We start from the raw sequence: 22632 nt of genomic DNA on the forward strand, positions 1-22632 counted from the left end.
TTTCTAATGTTTTGTTTAATTTACTTTTCCCATACAGAAAATCTGAGAATGAAAACAAAGTGGCAGAACTAACTGAAGAAATGAATAAATGGCGTCTCCTTTATGAAGAACTATATAATAAAACAAAACCTTTTCAGGTTGGTCATTTAGAACTAAATTTATGCTGGGCTCAGGTGGCTCACTCCTATAATCCTAGCTACTCAGAGGACAGAGTTTAGGAGGATCACAGTTCCAAGTCAGCCCCAGGCAAACAGCTGGCAAGACCCTATCTTGAAAAAACCCAACACAAAAAAGGGCTGGTGGAGTGGCTCATGTGGTAGAGTGCCTGCCTAGCAAGCATGAGGTCCCGATTCAAGTCCCAGTTCAGAAAAAAGAAAAAAAAAAAACCTAAACTTTGTGGCCCACTACAAATCATGACAGTGATTTGGTTTTTTGATAGGATCATGTTGCTACGTTTTTACGGTTCCAATTTAACTTCCTATTAAAATTTCATAAATTTTATTATGCATAAATTTTTCCAACTTACTGAGATATAATTGACAAATTTAATGGTCATAAATTTTATTTATTATTTTAGAGAATTTTTTTTTACATTTACTTACATGTGTATACATTGTGCCACCTCCCCCTCCCACACCCCCTATTGTCAAATTGTAAGGTTAAAAATGCTTTCTAATAAACAATTTGATGTTAACAGATCAGAAGGCTTTCCTGATATAAACATTTGGTAATTTATTTTACTCTATAATATGCATTTTTGTTATGACTTATTGTTTCTCTAATACACTAATCTTTTCTTAAAAAAAGTATAAACGCTAATGTGGGCACAGTTAGAAGTAACATATTGGTTATAAAGTGGTGATAGAGCTGATACAGATAGAGTAAGCTGGCTGGATTTTTCCTTAATTTTTTCTGTTTAATTTTTTTTTTTCTTTTGAGTCTGTCTCCCTATGAACTTGCAGTTCTCCTGCCTCAGGCTTCCAAATACTGGGGTTGTGGGGGTGTGCCACCAAGCTAGCCTAGTGTTCTTTAAAATGAAAAATACAAAGTTTAAAAAGATTTTCTTTAAGAATCTATGGAGAGCCTTGAAGATATGTAAGAATAATCTATTTTTGTTTGCTTACTTGTTTATTTCTTAGGATTTTTAACTTTAAATGAAACTAGTAAGATTTAAATTTTAATAGCCATGTGCTGGTGGCTCACGCCTGTAATCCTAACTACTCTGGAGGTAGAGATCAGGAAGACCACGGTTTGAAGCCAGCCCAGGCAAATAGTTCACGAGACTCTATCTCAAAAAAAACCATCCTAAAGACCTGCTGGAGTGGCTGAGGGTGTAGGCCCTGAGTTCAAAACTCAGTACCACAAAAGTAAATTTTTTTAAATAAAAAACTAAGACAAAAATTAAAAAAGAAAAACAAAAATCTTCATAAAAACATTTTTATCTTTTTCAGCAACAACTGGATGCATTTGAAGCAGAGAAACAGGCACTGATGAATGAACATGGTGCAACTCAGGAACAGCTAAATAAAATAAGAGATTCATACGCTGAATTATTAGGTCATCAGAATCTAAAGCAAAAAATCAAGCATGTTGTGAAATTGAAAGATGAAAATAGTCAACTCAAATTGGTTTGTAAAATAACATTTATTTTTATTAAAGATATTGGGGTGAAGGGCTTATTATCCTCACTATAATATTTAAGTATAATAAATCTTTGGTGTCACAACAGCTTATAGAGGAGGATTTGTCTGAGAATTAATTAGTGTTGTACAGATGAACAGGTTTCCCAAACCCAATTTAATATGTTGAAAATTACTGCTATAGCTGGAAGCAGTTACACAAGTTTATACATCCATTTCTATTTGCCAAATAGCAAATTCTTTGCTGTAAAAGCTATTAAAAAAAAGCAGTTTTTTGAAATGTAATTCACATCTCATACATTTCACCATTTTAAACTGTATATTTTCAGTGGTTTTTAGACACTCCCAAATGTGTGCACATTACCACAGTCCATTTTAGAGCCTTTTTTATCACCTCAAAATGAAATCCTGTACCCTTTGCCTATCCTTATTCTACCCCACCCTTCAACCCTAAACAGCCATTAGTCTGCTTTCAGTCACTAGGTTTCTCCCTTATATACGTTTTTGTGCTCATGGAATTAAATAATATGTAGTCTTTAGCCTGTCTTCTTTCAATTAGTATGATACTTACAAAATTCACCCATGTCCTTTTTTTTTTTTCTTTTATGGTTTCCTTGACCAGAAGAGATTTATTAATGTAAGACCTTTAACTGCATTTTGTTCGTTGAGGTTGACCCCAACTCCTCTTGTGTTCTGTAATTTCTTTTTTGTTTTGGCGGTACTGGGGATTGAACTAGGGGCTTCATACTTGCTAGGCAGGCGCTGTACCACAAATGCATGCAGTATACTTTGAACAAATTCACCCTTTCAATTATATTCCCTTAGTATTTGGTAAACCTTCATATTATGTATATATGTAATGTACATCCTCCTCCTCTTCCTCCCACTGATCCCTGACTACCACCAATGGTCCCCCTTTTAGTACTTTCTCTTTTTATGACCTAATAATAATTGTGTGAATAAAACATCCATAGATATTTGATTTGTTTCTCCTTTTGTCTTAAAATAATGTTACTATAAACGTGTACTTGATGTTTTGTATGGATATATATTTTTTACTTTTCTAGGGTATGCAGCTAGGAGTGAAATTGCTTGGCCATATAGTAACTATGTTTAATCGTTTGAGGAACTGTTCCAAAATAACTGCCATCCTGCATTCCATCAGTAGTAGTGTATTGAGGTTCCAGTATTTCCATATCCTCACCCTCATTACCTGATTTTGATTCCGGCCATCCTAGCGGCTGTAAAATGGTAGTGTCTAATTGTGGTTTTAATTTGGATTTCCCTGAGCACAAAATATGTTGATCATCTTTTCATATGCTAATTGACCTTTACTTACATCTTCCAGGGAGAAATGTCTATTAAGATCCTTTGTCAAGTTTTTAATTGAATTATTGCCTTTTTTGTTGAATTGAGAGTTCTTTATGTATTTTGGGGGTTTTGTTTGTTTTGGGGGGGGTTGTTTGTTTTTGCGGTACTGGGGCTTGAACTCAGAGCCTTCACCTTGAGCCACTCCACCAGCCCTATTTTTGTGAAGGGTTTTTCGAGATGGGGGTTGCAGAAATTTGCTCAGGCTGACTTCGAACGTTGATCTTCCTGAGTAGCTAGGATTACAGGCCTGAGCCACTGGAGCCCAGCCCAGCTCATTCTTCTTTATGGCTGAATAAAACTCCATTGTGTATTTAAACTACATTTTCTTATTCCATTTATTAGTCATGGGGCATCTGGGCTCCTTCCAAACCTTGGCTATTGTAAATAGTGCTGTAATAAACTTCGGTGTACAAGTGGCTCTATCATATCCTGGAGTACATTCTTTCAGATACATGCCCAGGAGCGGTATTGCTGGATTGTATGGTAGTTCTGTTTTTTGAGGGACCTCCATATTGCTTTCCATAGCGGCTGCACTAAGTTACATTCCCACCAACAGTGTAGAAGTCTTCCTTTTCCCCACATCCTCAGCAGCATTTGTTGTTTATGTTATTGAAGGTAGTCATTCTGGCTGGGGTGAGGTGGAATCTGTAGTTCTGATTGAATTTCCTTTATGGTCAAGGATGTTGAACATTTCTTTGTAAGGTCTTGTTGTGCTGGGTGGGGGTACATTGTGGCATTTACAAAAGTTCTTACAGTGTATCAGATATACTTCTTCATATGTTTATTGGCACTTGTACTTTTTCTTTGGAGAATTGTCTGTTCAGTTCATTTGCCTGGGCTTTTCTTTATGGCTATTTTTTTTTTATTCAGTCTCTTCACTTGTTATAGATCTCTTCAGATTGTCTGTTTCTTCTTTAAGTCAGTTTTTTTTTGTTGTGCGGTACTAGGGTTTGAACCCTAGGCCTACACCTTGAGCCACTCCACCAGCCCTTTTTTTGAGATGGATTTTTTTCGAGATAGGCTCTCACAAACTGCCTGGGCTGGCTTCAACCTGAGATCTTCCTGATCTCTGCCTCCTGAATAGCTAGGATTATAGACGTGAGCTACCAGCACTGTGCTTGAGTCAGTTTTGTTAATTTATGTCTGTCTAAAAATTTATCCATTCATCCACATTTTCTAATTTGTTCATATATAGTTCATAGAATTCTCTTAAAGTCCTTTCATTTCTACAAGCTCAGTAGTGTCTCATCTTTCATTTCTGATTCTTAAATCCAGCATCCAGTTACTTTCACAGACAGTTTATATCTGAGATCCATGTCTGATAATTGTTCTTACTTCAGGAGGGCTCTCAGGTGTCTTATTCCCCATTCTATTCTCCAAACTAGCCAGCCTACAGTTTAGCATGCTTCTTAAATCTCCTCCCAATTCCCTTTTATCATACCACCATATAATACTATTACTTTATGGACTCTTTTTTCCTTAGCTTGTCTACACTAGGATTCTAGAGCTGAAATTGGGGACAAAGGCAAACTTCTTAGTGCCACCCCTGCCTGGGGAGCTGAGTTCTCAGTGGACTTACAGGGAAACGGAATGAGGAATGGCTCAGCTTTCCTCTCCTTTTGTGGAGCCATCACCTTATGAGCCAGAAGGATGATCAGACCTCAGCACTTTAATCACACCAAGCACAAGGGCCCCACCCCCACCTCTTATGCATCTTCCCAGGACTTAACCTCAGCAACTGGGAGCTGCTGCCAAGATGAGAAACTCTAATATCCTGTAAGAAGTCTCTGACTGGAAGTTGGCCCTTGTATCTTAACTACAGCAGTGAGGCATGGATCTCTGACTTACTGGGCTGGGAGTGGGAAGGGAGGGAGCGGTTTAGTTCAAATGCCATAGACTTCTGTTTCCTGCAAGTTTTTTCATAGTTTATCTTTGTTCTGTTTTGTTTTTGAAACAGGGTCTCACTATGTAGCCAGGCTGTAATCTTAATCTCCTGGTGAACCACCCTACCAAGCTATTTCCCTCTGTTGCCTCTGGTGGTCATTTTTATCCAAAAATTAAAATTACTATTTTATGAAACAGCCAGAGTTGCTCAAAAAGACAACTCCCAGGATGGGTGCAATAGAACACATCTATAATCCCAGCTATGTGGGAAGCAGAGATGAGAGGATCATGGTTCAAGTCCAGTATAGGCAAAAAGTGTAGTGATACCCTGTCTCAAAAACAATTGGACATGGTGATGCATACCTGTAATCCTAGCTGTGTGAAAATAGGAGGATTATGGTCCAAAGCTAACTGCCTGCAAGAAGTATAAGACTTTACCTAAAACAAATGAGAGAAAAAAAGGGCTGGGTAGGAGTTTCCCTTAAGGCTATACTATTACTTTATGATCAATTCTGCTTTAAAAAAAATCTAGATTTTGCCTGAATAAATCTATTCTGTTAAAAAAGAAAAATTTGATTTCAGCAGTTTAATTTTGAATTGAACTTTTACCAGAAAAACACCTTCATAACTATAGAAATAAGAAAATTTAAAAGATTTTTATCTCCATTACAACTGTTCAAAATCATTTTGTAATTCAGTCACAACATGTGTATGTAATAGTTATTTTTGCCACTAAGTGTGATGCATGAACAACTGTAGAACCTGCCAGCAATATTGGTAACATATTTCATTACCATGATCTTTAATAATTGTTTATTCTTTATATTTTTCTCATGTAGGAGATATCAAAACTCCGATCTCAGCTTGCTAAAAAGAAACAAAGTGAGCTTAAACTTCAGGAAGAATTGAATAAAGTTCTGGGTATCAAACGCTTTGATCCTTCAAAGGCTTTTCACCATGAATGTAAAGAAAATTTTGCCATCAAAACCCCATTAAAGGAAGGTAAGAAATTAATACATGTATAGAACTGTTATCTTCCTTCATATTTGCTTTCACAGCATTTAGCAACTTAATTTTTCTATGAACTGTGAAAATTTGTTGATACCTTCTGATATAAAAGAAACTCTTTAGTAAGATTGATGTATACAATGCCTTTCTTCCTCCTTCCTACTCGTCTATATATTCAAATCCCCTGCCCTTCAAGCCATTCAAATTACATCTTCTAGCATTCTTCCCATCCCTCAGTGATTCCCTCTGTAAAACCATACATTTCAATGTGAATGTCGCTTAGGTCCTTAAGTTTTTTTTCTAATTTGTAGTCTTATAGAAGTAAATTTTCTTTCTTGACTGTATGTACTATTCACCAAAAATCCAAGTTGATTGGAACAGTGAATAAAGGAATATAAATAAAATTTATGCTGCAAAATGTAAAGCATTGTTTGTTCTGTCTTCAAGAAGATAGGCCTGGGCCTGGGGGGGTGGCTCAAGTGTAGAGCACCTGCCTAGCAACTGTGAGGCCCCGAGTTCAAACTCCAGTACTGCCCAAAAAAAAGTAAAGAAAAAGACTATAGATCCATTTTTATTTATAATGATTAATGAAATCATTTTAATTTAAAATACCAATACTTCTTTTTAATAATCTTTCCAGGCAATACAAACTACTGCTGAGCCCACGTGCCCCCTGAGGAGACATTGCCTCAAGGAATGGATGTCAAAGACCTGTTGAAGATAATTTTATCCTTACTGTTGCTATTTGTTACTGTTGTTAGGTTTATCATGGGTATTTTATAATGTATTTAATTTTAACTACCTATCCTTAGGTACATGAAAGTAGGTTCATTACTTTAACCAAAATGTAATTTGGTTCTTTATTTTCTATTGTTAAGACTTCTGAACCATCTAATTTGCTTTCCACCTTCCAATGCACCCTATCAGATCAACATTTCTTTAAAAATCACAACCAAATTATCTTTCCCCTGTTCTGATCTCCAGATTCAAGGTTTCAATGTTCTAATTCCCAGATTTTTTTTCAACTTGATTCTGGAGGTCTTTTCTAATCTTAAAAGAAGATTAGAAAGGCTAAGCACCTTGGCTTGTTCATTCTGTCCATCTTTGCACTTCAAATAGAAATAGGGACAGTTTACCTCCATAGTAACCTCGTTATCTTTGATCAGAGTCACTGAGTTATTTAATAACTTAAAGGTTCCAAGGCTCTATCCCAGTTCTGAATTAAAATCTATAGTTTGAACAATAAACCTGCATTTTTAAGAAGCTGTTTTGATAATTCTTACACTAAAAATCTGAAAAACTCTTCAGGTAACCTCTTTAGAGAATTTGTCATTTATATGTGTACTGAACATTTGTGTAATATGAAATAAAGTAGTATCACACAGTAAGTCATTTGCCCAATTATTCCATTTTGATTTTATAAAGTTACATTAATACTTCTATTTAAAATGTACTTCTTGTGTCTGTCCCCACCTCACCTTCTCTCTCAGAATCACAGATGATACTACAGAAAGTGGTAATTCTGCCTCTAATATGTATGATTCACAGTTAGCGTGTTATTAAAAGCCACGTTTTTGTAATGTTGATGGACCAACAGGGACAGCCACAATCCTCATAGCTTTTCATAGATTCTTTTGTTAACTCAGTTTTAAACCACGATGTAGAAATTAGAAAAATTGTCCAATAAAGTCAAATGGATCAAAACTGCTTTTAGCTAAGCTAAAGTAAGAGTAAAGCGAACAACCAGGCACCCTGTTCAAAATTCTGCCCACTGGATTTCCCTTCACTGTTGTCATGAATGTATGTCCCAGAAAGTGACATTCAAGCAACTGCATGCAACTTTCTTGTGCCTTCATGGCCTACTTGGGCCCTGTCACATGCATACCACTTCCATGTGGCTTGGTGTGTCACAAAGCACCCAGTTCGTGATTGGCTGCTCAGATTGCATGTTAACTTGTGGTCCATGATCAAGTCTTAAGTTTGTACTAAGGTCCAGTAGCAGGTCAAAAGAAGTGTAGCTATCTGCAGAGGATGGCAGGGCTTTGCTCCAGCATTCTAAGGGCCAGTTCACTACAGGAGCCTTCTAAAGAAACCAATCAACCTCCCCATCTGCAAGTGACACTTCAGGCACCATTGGATCTGCCAAGTTGTATTAGCCTGAGCAGCAATGTAGCTCACACAATAATCTGCACTTGTTGCCTATCCTGGGCCCTCAGGATGGGCCACAGAAACACCCAAATGAGGAACACATGACCTCCAAAATCGAAAGCAGTAGACTAGGCACCGGGCCTCTTCTGGATTGTAGGTAGGACAGGTGCAACCACTTGCCCTTTGTTTTAGGACTGAGGCAGAAGGCCCTTGAAGTTTTTTCAGATTTATTTCCATTCTCTGGTATGCACCTTTCTTAGCAGTACATTGCTACTTCTCACACAGGGGGCCCAGTCAGCATTAGTGTCACAGTGTAAATGGACCAATGTAATGTGTTGTGGAATGAAAAGGCAATCAAGATCTCTGCGTCCTAATTACAACATAAGTCTGCAGAGTTGACATACCTCAGGTAGGACAGGAAGGTGCATTGCTGGCTTTGCCCTCTGAAGGCAAACTGCATCGGGTTGGTTTGTACAACGATGGAGGAAAAAGGGCCCAGGGCATTGGCCAGATCAGTAGTCACATGTCAGGTACCAGGAGCTGCATCTGTTTGCTCAGTGAAACTATGTCTAGTACAGATGCTGCAAGTTAAGCTTATGATATCCACTGGAAAAAGGTAAGAAAATAGAACAGAGACAAGGTGCAGGACCCCAATGCAGGCACTGAGTGGAATGACATCTTACACAAAAAGGGCATCCTGCCTTTGAAGGACAGTCTGCAAGACTCAGAAAAGGAGGAGGAGGAGCAGCAAATCCTCTAGCAGTCAGTGGTGAAAACATGACTTTGGAAGAGCTGGAAGAAAATGAAGATGAGTTCAATGAGGAGGATGAACAGACTGTTGAAATGTACAGGCAGTGAAGATTGGCTGAGTGGAAAACCGCTCAGCTGACAGATAAATTTGGAGAAGTTTTGGAGATCTCAGGAAGAGATGTTCAAAGTTACCAGAGTCAGTGAGGGCATGTGGATAGTCTTGCACCTTTACAGACAAGGGATTCCCCTGCATGCCCTGATAAATCAGCACCTCAGTAGACTTGCCAGGAAGTTTCCAGATGTCAAACTTAGTCAAAGCTATTTCAACAACCTGCACACCCAGTTATCCTGATAGGAATCTGCCCACAATATTCGTTTACCATGAAGGTGGTATCAAGGCTCAGTTCATTGGTCCTCTGGTGTTTGGTGGCATGAACCTGACAAGAGGTAAGTTGGGATGGAAGCTGTCAGAGACTGGAGCAATCAACATGGATCTGGAAGAGAACCCTAACAAACCAAAGACAAGTTGCTGTCCTTGGTGTGGGACTGTTTGTGTGGTACTGGGTACTCATGAACTATACCTTGAGCCACTCCACCAGCACTTTTTTGTGATGGGTGTTTTTGAGATAGGGTCTTGAGGACTATTTGCCCCACTGACTTTAAACAGCGGTCCTCCTGATCTCTGCCTCCTGAGTACCTAGGATTACAGGCACGAGCCACTGGCACCCGGTACTTTGAACTTTCTTGATGTGAAAAATCATCTGGGTTGTTTTGTTTTGTTGTTTTTTAAAGAAAGCAAGAATGAATCCTTTTCTTAACCTTTCTACAATTATGTTTTAAATATTTTACGTTTGAGAAATAATCATTAGTAGAAATTCTATTAAACTTCTAGGAACTTTTTAAATGACATTTCTTTAAAAAGACTCAATTGGATTGTCAGTATGTCAGATATCTGTTTTCCCACATATAGTTTAAGTAGGCCATAAAAGTGTCCACTATTTTTTGACATAACTATATATAGAAAGGAATATGGACTTTTAAAAATTATGTGAATAAATTATACAGTGAAAATTGCAAACTAAAAAGGAACAGAGCACTTGAGATCTGTGGATAAATGTCAAATGACCTAGTATATGGATAACTGAAGCTCCTGAGACAAGAAGAAAGAATGGAAGAGAATTATATGAAGAAATAATTTTCATATTCTTAAAATTAGTAAGACATCAACTTATAAACTATGAAGTTAATCAAAAACCAAAGAGAAGTTTGAGCACATCACAAAGAGCTAAATAACAAAATATCACCATAAGTCACATTCCTTTGGGCATATCCCTAGGAGTGGGATTGCTGGATCATATGGCAATTCTATGTTTAGTTTTTTTAAAAAGCCTCCATATTGTTTTCCAGAGTGGTTGTACTAGCTTGTATTCCTACCAGCAATGTATGAGAGTTCCTTTTTCCCTGTATCCTCGCCAATGTTGGTGGTGATGGTATTGATGCTAGCTATTCTAACAGGAGTGAGGTGGAATCTTAGTGTGGTTTTGGTTGCATTTCCTTTATGGCCAGGGATGGTGAACATTTTTTCACACGGTTTTTGGCCATTTGGACTTCTTCCTTTGAAGAGTTCTGTTTAGTGCAGTTACCTACTACTTTATTGGTTCATTGATTTTTGGGGAGTTTAGTTTTTGAGCTCCCTGTATATTCTGGTTATCATTCCTTTGTCTGATGTATAGCTAGCACCTTCCTCCCACTCTGTGGGTGGTCTCTTCAGTTTAGAGACCATTTCATTTCTTTTGTTGTGCAGAAGCTTTTTAATTTCATGTATCCTGTTTATCCATCCTTTCTCTTAGCTCCTGAGCTGCTGGAGTTCTACTGAGGTTATTCTTGCCTATACCTATTGCTTCCAGAGTATTCCCTGCTCTTTCATGTACTAACTGCAAGGTTTCAGGTCTGATATCAAGGTCCTTAATCCACTTTGAGTTGATACTAGTACAAGGGTGGCAGGCATGGATCTAGTTTCAGTTTTCTGCAGGCGGTTAGCCACTTTTCCTAGAAACCTTTGTTTAAGAGGCTCCATCGTATGTCAAAAATAAGGTGGGCATAGCTTTGTGGCTTCATATCCAGGTCCTCTGTTCCACTGGTCTTCCTATCTGTTTTTGTGCCAGTACCATGCTGTTTTTATTGCTACGGCTCTGTAGTATAGTTTGAAGTCGGGTATTGTGATACCTCCAGCATTGCTCTTTTTGTTCAGTATTGCCTTGGCTATTCTGGCCTTTTGTGCTTCTAAAATCTAACTTTAGGGTAGTTTTTTCAATCTCTGTGATGAATGTCATTAGGATTTTGATGTGAATTGCATTGAACACGTAGTTTGCTTTTGGTAGTATAGCCATTTATACTACATTAATTCTACCAATCCATGAGCATGGGAGATCTTTCCACCTTCTGTAGTCTTCTCTCAGTCTCTTTCTTCAGTGGTTTGTAGTTCTCCTTATATAGGTCATTTACATCCTTTGCTAAGTTTAGGTATTTGGGGGTTTTTTGAGGCTATCGTAAATGGAATTGTTTTCCTATATTCTTTCTCAATTTGTTCATTGTTGGTATATAGAAAGGCTACTGATTTCTTTAAGTTGATTTTGTATACTGCTATATTGCTGAAGCTGTTTATGATGTCTAGTAGTTTTGGGGTAGTTTTTTAGGTCTTTGAAGTATAAGATAGTCAAAGTATCTCTATTTGCAGATGACACTGTTTCTTTATCTATTTGCATCCTTTTATTTCTTCTTCTTGCCTTATTGCTCTGGCAATTCCAGGATTATGTTGAATGACTTTAGGGAAAATGCTTTCAGTTTTTCTCCATTAAATATCATGTTGACTATAGGTTTGTCATATATAGCCTTCAAAATATTGAGGTACATTTCTTCTATTCCTAGTTTTCTTAGAGTTTTTATCATGAAGTGTTGAATCTTATCAAAGGCTTTTTCTGCATCTATTCAGATGATCAAGTGGTTTTTGTCTTTGCTTCTATTAATCTGCTGTATTACATTTATTGATTTGTGTATGTTGAACCACCCCTGCATCCCTGGGATGAAGCCTAGTTGGTCATGGTGATGATCTTTCTGAGATGTTGTTGAATTCAGTTTGCCATTATTTTATTGAGGATTTTTGCACTGTTGTTCATTAAGAAATTGGCCTGTAGTTCTCTTTTTTGGATGTGTCCTTGTTCGGTTTTGGGAGGAGTATAATACTGGCTTCACAGAATGAATTAGGCAGTGTTCCTTCCCTTTCTATTTTGTGGAAAAGTTTAAAGAGTGTTAGTATTAGTTCTTCTTTGAAGGTCTGGTAGAATTCAGCAGAGAATCCGTCAGGCCCTGGACTTTTCTGTTTTGGGATACTATTGATGCTTCAATTTCATTTCGTGTTTTAGATCTATTTTAGGTGGTTAATATCCTCTTGGTTCAGTTTTGGCTGGTCATAAGTATCTAGAAATTTGTCCATTCAAGATTTTCCAATTTATTGGAATATAGGTTCTCAAAGTAGTCTGTTGATTCCCTGGGATTTCCTTGGTGTTATCTCCCCTTTTACATTTCTGATTTTACTAATTTGAGTCTTTTACCTCCTCATTTTAGTCAGATTTGCCAGTGGCTTGTCAATCTTTTCTTTTTTTCCCAGAGAAGCAGCTTTTTGTTTCATTGATTCTTTGTATTTTTTTTTAATCTCTATTTCATTAATTTTGGCCCTGTTTTTATTATTTCTCTCCTGCTTATTTTGGGTTTTGCTTTTTCTTGTTTTTCTAGGAGTTTGAGATGTAACATTAGGTCATTTATTTGAGATCTTTTTGTCTTTTTAATATGTGTGCTCATGGCTATAAACTTTCCTCTTAGAGCTGCCTTTTGCTGTGTCCCATAGGTTCTGGTAGGTGGTGTTTTTATTTTCATTAACTTCCAGGAAACTTTTGATTTCCTCTCATATTTCTTCTATGGCCCACTGAATGTTGAGCAATGTCTTATTCAGCCTCCAATTGTTTGCATTTTTTTCTGCTGTTATTTTCCTTGTTGAGTTCTAGTTTTAATGCATTGTGATCAGATAGAATGCAGGGGATTATTTCTATTTTATTTTCTGAGCCTGCTTAGTGCCCTAAAATATGGCCTATTTTGTAGAAAGTTCCATGGGCTGCTGAAAAGTTGTTGGATGAAATATTCTGTAGACATCAGTATGTTGTCATTTAGTTCTAAGATTTCTTTGTTGATTTTTTTGTTTAGATGACCTAACTATTGGTGATAGAGGGGTATTAAAGTCTCCCACTACCACCGTGTTGGAGTCTATATGAGCTTTTAAGTCCTTTAGTGTTTGTTTGATGAAATTGGGTGCACTGATTTATTGCCCCTTTTATTAATATGAAGTGTCCTTTTTTTTTTTTAATCTCATTTGACCAATGTAAGTTTGAAGTCTACTTTGTCTGATACAAGTATTGCTACTCCTGCCTGCTTTCAGGGGCCTTTGGCTTGGTATATCTTCCAGCCTTTCACCCTAAACCAGGCTTATTTCTGTCAATAAGATGGGTCTCCTGTAAACAACAGATTGTTGAATCTTCCTTTTTAATCCAGTTTGCCAACTGGTGTCTTTTGATGGGGGACTTGAGTCCATTGACATTCAGTGTTAATATTGATAGGTATGTGGCAGGAATCCCTGCCATTAGTTGTTTTGGTTATTTAAGGATTTGATTGTGTGCAGCCAAATTTATGCTACTTTCTGATTACTTGTCTTTTCTTCTGTGGTTTGATGCTTCCCATCCTCTCATGGTTTTGTTTGCTTTTGTGTTCTGTGTGCAGAATTCCTTGTAAAATCTTCTGTAGTGGTAGCTTGGTGGTCATATACTGTTGTAGTTTCTGTTTGTTGTTAAGGATTTTTATTGCTCCGTTTTTAATGATAGTTTTGCTAGGTAGACTATCCTAGAGCTTATTTCATCCATTGCCTGAAATACCGCACTCCATGCCCTTCTTGTTTTTAAGGTTTCCATTGAGAAATCTGTTATTTTGATGGGTTTACCTTTATACATTATTTGTTTTTTCTCTCTTACAGTCTTCAATATTCTTTTTTCTGTTCTCTATGCTTGTTGTTTTAATGATAATATGCTGTGGGGAGGTTCTATTTTGGTCAAGTCTATTTGGTTTTCTGGAGGCTTCCTGTACCTACATAGGCAAAACTTTCTTGAGATTTGGGGAATTTTCTGTTATTTTATTGAATATATTACATATCCCTTTGTCTTGCACCTGCCCTCCTTCCTCAGTGCCCATGATTCTCAGGTTTGATCTTTTGATGGAGTCATTGAGTTCTTGCATATTCCTTTCCTAGCTCTTGACTTGTTTGACTAAGATTTCTTCTTTAATTTCTACCTTATCTTTGAGCTCTGAGGTTCTGTCTTCCAATTGTTCTAGTCTGCTGGAATGGCTTTCCACTGTATTTTTTGTTTGACTAATGTGACTTTTTATTCCAGGATTTCTGTTTGATTATTTTTCTCTGAGGTTTTCCATATCTTTGTTCAACTCTTTTATATTTTGTATTGTCATCTTCAATTTGTATATCTTTTTATAGTGTTCTTTGTTTCATTTTGGTGTTTGTTGACGTCCTCTCTGAGTTCATTTGATTCTGTGTCTTCTCATGTTTTTTATTTTTGGTGTCTTGAAATTTCTTGAGTATGTCTTGTACATTCTGGTTAACCATATCTAGTATCTTCTTCATGAATTTCTCAGATTTCTTCTTTGAGGATGCTTTGTGGGTATTAATAGGCTCCTTACTCACATTTATGATTGTTTTGTTGGGGTCAGAAACTGGGTATCCATTTTATTCATTTCCCTCTGAATCTTGAATTTTTTTTTTTTTGAGGAGAGTGGAAACCCTTCTTCACATCAGTCCACTTGGTGCTGTGCAACTGTGTTGTTGATTGGCTGTTGGTGGTTTTAATTGCCTCTTTTCTTCCCCTTGATTTAATTTTTGTGTTGTGATTGACTTGGTTGTTAGTCAGGTTGATGTGCTCTTTCTGTCCCTGGCCTGGAGGTATAATTTAGCAATAACATTCATAGGTTCTATGCCAGACCAGTTTACATATTATATAGAAACCTCATTGGTGATAATATCTATAAATAGTGGGAGTTGGGGGGGAGGTTATTAGGGTATAGAAATTTGGGAAATTCATAAAGGTGGCACTAAAGGGGGTATGGGAAAAGGGGTGGATTGGTGGGGGAAGAGGAAATGGGGACTGCTGGGTTTTGTGGCCCTTGTGTTTGGGGGTATTTATGTTGTCATAATGGAGGGTGACAGCCTGGTTTTGACAAACTAGTTGTTCTTGGCTCGGAAGGTGTTGGAAAGTCTGCTTTGACTGTACAATTTGTTCAAGAATTTTTTTCTTGAAAAATGTCCTACAATAGAAGATCCTTATAGAAAGAAAGGTCTAAAGAACTGTTCTCCAATTAAACAGTGCCATTATTCCAACTTTGTTAAACCTACTAAATTCAATGGACTTTCCTTAGGCTGTACTCATTAAGAGGCAAATTTAAGCTACTATTACAGTTACTTAAAAGCTGCATTTGCTGAAAAGCACTGACACCTTACTGAGCCAACAAATTATCTGAAGGCAGGGTGAAAGTTTGATATTTCCCCTTCTATTTTGCGTCTCTATCCTTTGCTCTGAGCCATTGTCTCCTGCAATAGCTTTGTAGCCATGAATTCAGGAAAGGACCATCAGGGACTCTGCAGGACAGACCACCTGTCAAGCAGCAATTACTCTCAAGTGTACAAGGCTCCACCTGACCAATCCTGAGGCAACGAGCTACTGTACCATGTGTGGCTACCACTTAAGACCACCTGAATACACCTGTGACTGGGACTGCTTAATAATTAAGCATTCCTTACCCATGCCTTCCAGTTCCTCCTCCTCTGTTTAAACATAGAGCAGAGGACTGTATAAAGAAGATGTGTTGGAATGCTACCTTGCCTCTTCCAGAGACATGTCTGTCACATAATAAACCTCCTTTCTCAGCTCTTTACCATTACTTATCTCTTCATTTGATGTATTTGGGTGAGTGGCTGGATCTGACCTATGGTAGCCAGGAGTTTTGGCCTAGAGCTCCAAACTCCTGTAACATTACTATATCAGTTCGCACATTCTAGCCACTTTTCAGTATCACAAGAGATTTTTACTTACATCATAGCCTTAAAGTATGCAGCTGGGAAAACCAGAGGCTATGTCCAGTATTAATGCTGAGATGTTCTTCACACACCAGTGTTGTACGTGTGTGAAAATGGAATACTCTATGCTGTAACACTGTGTATTGGAGGATTCAATAATGGAGTGAGTTTTTCTTGCTCCTGGTTATTACTGAGCCTAACTGGGGGCCACTGGAGATGCAGAAAAGACACAGGATAGACAGACAAACTGGGATTACATGCGTTGGGCACTCAGATGGAGACACAACCCTCATTGCTTCTTTTCTCTATTCTTTAAGACCTTACTCCTTTGTAGTTCTTTAAAACTTTGCTTCTAAAATCTTCTTTAAAACCTTGCTTAAAACCTCTTTCCTTAGGCTCACTTTATCCCATGTTTTCTCTTAACTTTTAATCTCTGAAAGTCTTTGCCCCCAGGCTTGCACTGTTTTAAAACCTCTGTGCTCGGACTTGCAAACAACAGCCATGCCTAAAAACTGCATATGCATAGTCCTGGTCCCATGTTCTCTTTAGGTTTTTTTAGCTTAGTTTTTCTAAAGTTCTCAGTGCAGACTTTCTATCAACCACTCTTCAGCAATTCCTCTCTAGCAATTTCCCTTCAGTCATTCTTTTCCCTTCCAAAAGCCTTCCACACCAAAAAAGCCCAAAGCAAAAAGCCTTCCCCATCAAAAAGCAAAAGCCTTAAGCAAGAAAAGCCCCAAAGCAAAGGAAAAAAAACCCCAAAGCAAAAACCTTAAGCAGAAAGCCCCAAAGTAAAAAGCCTGGCTTCCTCCTTCATTGAATCTTTTATACACAGTGGTAAACAGGGTGGAGCAGCAGTTGGGGGTGGGGGGGCGCACAGCATGGCATTATAAAAGGAGAAACCTGTGTTCCTGCTTCTCTCAATGTAAACAACTTAGAAGCAGCTGTTCTGCATTTCCCTCTCTGTGGTCCGGGCTGTGCCAATCTCAGCCTACAGATAATCTTAGGAAAAACACTTAAGCTGTATTTTACCTTGCTTCTAACAAGTTCTCATAGGCTTCTTGTAATCCGCTCTCCACAAGATAATGTGAATCCTGGAAGCACCACTATTTGGCATAATTGAAAGAAAATCCAAAGAGCTTCTATAGAGACTACTCCGGTTTGCTTCCCTTCTTTGATATTTGTAGCTTATAATTTTTTAAACAAAAATTTGATGTGTACCATTGTAGAAAACAAGTCCTTCAGCTAACATAGCTATATCTATCTATCTATCTATCTATCTATCTATCTATCTATCTATCTTATCTATATATTTTGGTACTGGGATTTGAACTCAGGGTCTTCACCTTGAGCCACTCCACCAGCCCCTTATTTTTTTGTGAATGGTATTTTGAGATAGGGTCTCATGAACTATTTGCCCAGGCTGGCTTTGAACAGTAATCATCCTGATCTCTGCCTCCTGAGTAGCTAGGATTACAGGTGTGAGCCACCTGCCCCTGGATGGGTCTTTATTTCTTCAGTAAGGCTCCTGCACTACATAAAACTTGTATTGAATAAATCTGTATGCTTCTCTCAGGTCAATTTAATTCTCAAGTCCACGTGAGAAGGTCTAAAATGGTAGAGGTAAAAGTTTTCCTCCCCCATGTTAGCATTTGATATAATGAGTCATTTTTAGGTATGAAATGCTATCTCAAGTCTTCATTTACATTTGCCTCACATTAAACATACTTTATGTGTTTATTGGCCATTCTTACATTTTCCTTTGTGAAATGTCTGTTAAATTTTTTGCCCATTTTAAGTTACAGAGTTGGAGTTCTTTAAATATTTTGAACGTAAGTCCTCTTTGAATACATGTATTAAAATTATTTTTTCCCAGCCTATAGTTTGGTTATTCTGTTTGTGTGTGTGTGTTGCACTAGGTTTGAACTCAGGGTCTCATGGTTGCCAAGCAGGTGTCCTTACTGCTTGAGTCACTTCTCCAGCTCGTTTTTTGTAATTTTTTTTTTTTTCAAATATAGAGTCTAATGAATTATTTGCCTGAGTTGGCTTTGAACATCAATTCTCCTGATCTCTGCCTCTTAAGTAGCTTGGATTACAAGCATAAGGCACCAGCGCCTGGCTGCTTATTTGTTGTCTTTTTTTTTTGCTGGTACTGGATTTGAACTCATGCCTTCACACTTGCTAGGCAGGTGCTGTACCACTTGAGCCACTCTGCCAGCCCTAGTTTTCTCAATGGTGACTTTTATTGGGCAGAAGTTTTTCATTTTGATGAGTTTTAATTTATCAATTTAAATATGTGTACTTTGATTTCTCCATTGTATCTGACAAATACTTGTTTGCTTTTTGGTTGTAAACATATTCCTCTGTATTTCCTTTTAAGCTACATATTTTAGCTTTTACATTTTAACAATGCTAATTTTAAAGATATATTTAAATGGAAACACCAAAAAAATGTTCTTCACAATTTATAGACCCTCTGAAGCCTCCCACAGTTTGCCATGTGGTGCATATTCTAAATGAAGCAGAATATTAAAGTTAAGTGATTTCTTTTTAGCTCAATTTGAATGGCAACTGTTGTTGCTTTTAAATTAGGAAGAGCCATAATCCAGAAGAGTGGTTCAAAACTTAACTGAACATATTCATCACCCTTCAAATTGTTAAAATTACCTTGCTCAACTCCTAGAGATTAATTTCATTCCATAAATTTTTGTGGTGCAGAAGGGTTTGGGAATTACTGATGTAGAAGTCCTTAAAACTTAGCCAAATTTAAGGCCAGCCTGTTAATGGCACTGTGATCAGAAGACTTCCAAATTCTTTGTCCCTTGTGGAAGAATCCATGGCAGGATACATGGGTGTAAATGGAGTTTAATAAAAGTTAGGGAAGGGAAATAAAAAGGGGAGCATAAAGGGGCCCAGGGGAAATCTGGAGGCAGAGAGGGACTCTCCTCTTCAGGTGCTTTTAAAACCTGTGCTGCTGCGCAGAGAATCTCCACTTCACGTTAAACAGAGAAACCAGGAGGGCCCCCGGGCTGCCATACACCCACGCCCAGATGGCTTGGAAAGACGTGGACAAGCTTAAGGTTGATTAGTACACTTTCCATCCCCTCTCACCCTTCCATTCTAAATATCGCTACTGCTATTATTACAAGCCAGAAAATACTTAATTGCACACAGTACAGGGACAATAACAACACCAAGGGCAATGACAGGAAGACAGAAAAAACAGTGAAACCAGTTTCCCCACAGCAAAAAAATTAGTACAGGAACCAGAGGGAAATGAAGAAAACAGATACTTAGATTCAGACTCTAACAAAATGAAGAAAACTATGCCAAAGAATGCAATGAAGCCCACAAGAATAATTTAAAAGAAGACATACTACAGGTACTCAATGAGAATTTTATAGAGATGATACTGGATAGGGTCAACCAAAATGTATAGGAGACACTCAAGAAATTTTAAGACAACAAAAATAAAGAATTTGAAAAAGCAAAAGAAGAAATAAAGGAAACCATAGAAGCACTGTATAAACACCAAAATGAAACAGAGAACATGATTAATAAACAGATAAGTGAACTCAGGACAAAAATAGACAATATTAAAGAGGAAATGACCCAGGATATGGAAAACCTCAGAAAAAAGAATGAAACAGAACTGCAAAACAAAACGGAAGGCCAATCCTTCTGTTCTGAGACAGAATCTCAGAACTCAAAGATGAAATGGTAATTAAAGGAAAAACCAAAGAACTATTAATTTTACAACTCAAGACCTGTGAAAAGAAAATGCAAGAATTCACCAACTCCATCAAAAGACCAAACTTGAGAATCATGGGCATCGAAGAAGGAGAAGAGGGGCAAGCAATGGGAATGCGTAATCTATTCAACAAAATAATAACAGAAAATTTCCCAAATCTAGAGAGATATTCCCATACAGATACAAGAGGCCTCCAGAACAACAAACAGACCAGATCAAAATAGAACTATCCCACGACATATCATCATTAAAACAACAAGTTCAGAAACTAGGGAAAGAATATTGAAGGCTGTAAGAGAGAAAAAACAAATAACATACAAAGGTAAACCCATCAAAATCACAGCAGACTTCTCAACAGAAACATTAAAAGCAAGAGGAGCATAGGGTGAGATCTTCCAGACACTGAATGAAAATAACTTCAATCCCAGGAAACTCTACCCAGCAAAACTATCATTCAAAATAGATGGAGCAATAAAAGTCTTCCATGATAAGCAGAAACTAAAACAATATGTGACCACAAAGTCACCACTACAAAGGATTCTTCAAGGGATTCTGCACACAGAAAGTGACACCCAACTTAACCAGGAAAAGACAGGCAGCACCAAACCACAGGAAAAGAAAAAGCAAGACAGTAGAGAGTAACCTCAACTTAGGTACACACAATCAAACCTTCAAACAACTAAGACAACTAAATGACAGGAATCACCACATACCTATCAGTACTAATGCTTAATGTTAACAGACTTAATTCACCCATCAAAAGACACCGCTTGGCAAAATGGATTAAAAAGGAAGATCCAACAATTTGTTGCTTATAGGAGACCCATCTCACTGACAGAAATAAGCATAGGCTTAGGAAGAAAGGCTGGAAGAAGATTTACCAAGTCAATGGCCCCTGAAAACAGGCAGGAGTAGCAATATTTATATCTGACAAAGTAGACTTCAAACCTACATTGATCAAACGAGATAAAGAGGGATATTCCATACTCATAAAAGGGGAAATAGACCAAAAGGAAATAATAATTATCAACCTATATGCACACAATGTCAATGCACCCAATTTCATCAAACATACACTGAAGGACATAAAAGCATATATTAATGCCAACACAGTGGTTGTGGGAGACTTTAACACCCCATTATCATTAATAGATAGGTCATCCAAACAAAAAATCAATAAAGAAATCCAAGATCTAAAATATGCAATAGATCAAATGGACCTATTTGATGTCTACAGAACATTTCATCCAACTTCTACACAATATACATTCTTCTCAGCAGCCCATGGAACCTTCTCGAAAATAGATCATATCCTAGGACACAAAGCAAGCCTCAGCAAATATAAGAAAATAGAAATTATAACATGCATACTATCTGATCACAATGCAGTAAAAGTAGAACTCAACAACAAAAGTAAAGACAAAAAACATGCAAACAGTTGGAAAGTAAATAACTCATTACTTAATGAACAATGGGTCATTGATGAAATAAAAGAGAAAATTAAAAAGTTCCTGGAAGTCAATGAAAATGAAAATACAACCTACTGGAACCTAAGGAACACAGCAAAGGCAGTCCTGAGAGGAAAGTTTATAGCCATGAGTGCATATATTAAAAAGATTGAAAGATCCCAAATCAATGACCTAATGATACATCTCAAACTCCTAGAAAAACAAGAACAAGCAAATCCCAAAACAAATAGGAGAGAAATAATAAAAATAAGAGCTGAAATCAACAAAATAGAAACCAAAAAAACCATACAAAGAATTAATGAAACAAAAAGTTGGTTCTTTGAAAAAATAAACAAGATCGATAGACCCCTGGCAAACCTGACTAAAATGAGGAGAGAAAAAAACCCAAATTTGTAGAATCATAAATGCAAAAGGGTAGTTAACAACAAACACCATGGAAGTCCAGAAAATCATCAGAGACTACTTCGAGAACCTATATTCAAATAAATTTGAAAATCTTAAAGAAATGGACAGTGAACTAAACAAAACTTTCTCAAAAGAAGAAATTCAAATGGCCAAAATACACATGAAAAAATGCTCACCATCTCTAGCAATAAAGGAAATGCAAATTAAAAGCACACTAAGATTCTACTTCACCCCTGTTAGAATAGCCATCATTAGCAATACCACCACCAACAGGTGTTGGCGAGGATGCGGGGGAAAAAGGAACCCTCTTACACTGTTGGTGGGAATGTAAACTAGTACAACCACTCTGGAAAAAAATTTGGAGGCTACTTAAAAAGCTAAACATTGATCTACCATTTGATCCAGCAATACCACTCTTGGGGATATACCCAAAAGACTGTGACACAGGTTACTCCAGAGGCACCTACACACCCATGTTTATTACAGCACTATTCACAAGAGCCAAGTTATGGAAACAGCCAAGATGCCCCACCACTGACGAATGGATTAAGAAAATGTGGTATCTATACACAATGGAATTTTATGCAGCCATGAAGAAGAATGAAATGTTATCATTCGCTCGTAAATGGATGGAATTGGAGAACATCATTCTGAGCGAGGTTAGCATGGCCCAAAAGACAAAAATCATATGTTCTCCCTCATATGTGGACATTAGATCAAGGGCAAACACAACAAGGGGATTGGACTTTGAGTACATGATAAAAGCTTTAGCACACAAGGGAGGGGTGAGGATAGGTAAGACACCTAAAAATTAGCTAGCATTTGTTGCCCTTAACGCAGAGAAACTAAAGCAGATACCTTAAAAGCAACTGAGGCCAATAGGTGAAGGGGACCAGGAACTAGAGAAAAGGTTAGATCAAAAAGAATTATCCTAGAAGGTAACACCCACGCACAAGAAATCAATGCAAGTCAACTCCCTGTATAGCTAACCTTATCTCAACCAGCAAAGGACTGGTGGAGTGGCTC

The 22632-nt window shown here is 37.5% G+C and overlaps 1 protein-coding gene and 1 pseudogene across 1 annotated transcript in view; both read left to right on the top strand.

Annotated features, from left to right (window-relative positions):
- The window catches only part of Hmmr (hyaluronan mediated motility receptor), a 34224-nt gene extending 26933 nt beyond the window's left edge, over nt 1-7291 (top strand). The window contains exons 15-18 of the mRNA XM_074057714.1: nt 38-137; nt 1452-1628; nt 5735-5897; nt 6544-7291. Of these exons, the coding sequence (XP_073913815.1) occupies nt 38-137; nt 1452-1628; nt 5735-5897; nt 6544-6563 (460 nt within the window). The 3' untranslated portion in view covers nt 6564-7291. The remainder of the gene's footprint in view (nt 1-37; nt 138-1451; nt 1629-5734; nt 5898-6543) is intronic.
- A 1239-nt stretch (nt 7292-8530) lies between these two features.
- LOC109699091 (phosducin-like protein 3 pseudogene) lies at nt 8531-9375 on the top strand (annotated as a pseudogene).
- Nucleotides 9376-22632: the final 13257 nt, after the last annotated feature.

This window comes from Castor canadensis, chromosome 16 (assembly GCF_047511655.1).
Source record: "Castor canadensis chromosome 16, mCasCan1.hap1v2, whole genome shotgun sequence".
In the NCBI taxonomy this organism is placed as follows: domain Eukaryota; kingdom Metazoa; phylum Chordata; class Mammalia; order Rodentia; family Castoridae; genus Castor; species Castor canadensis.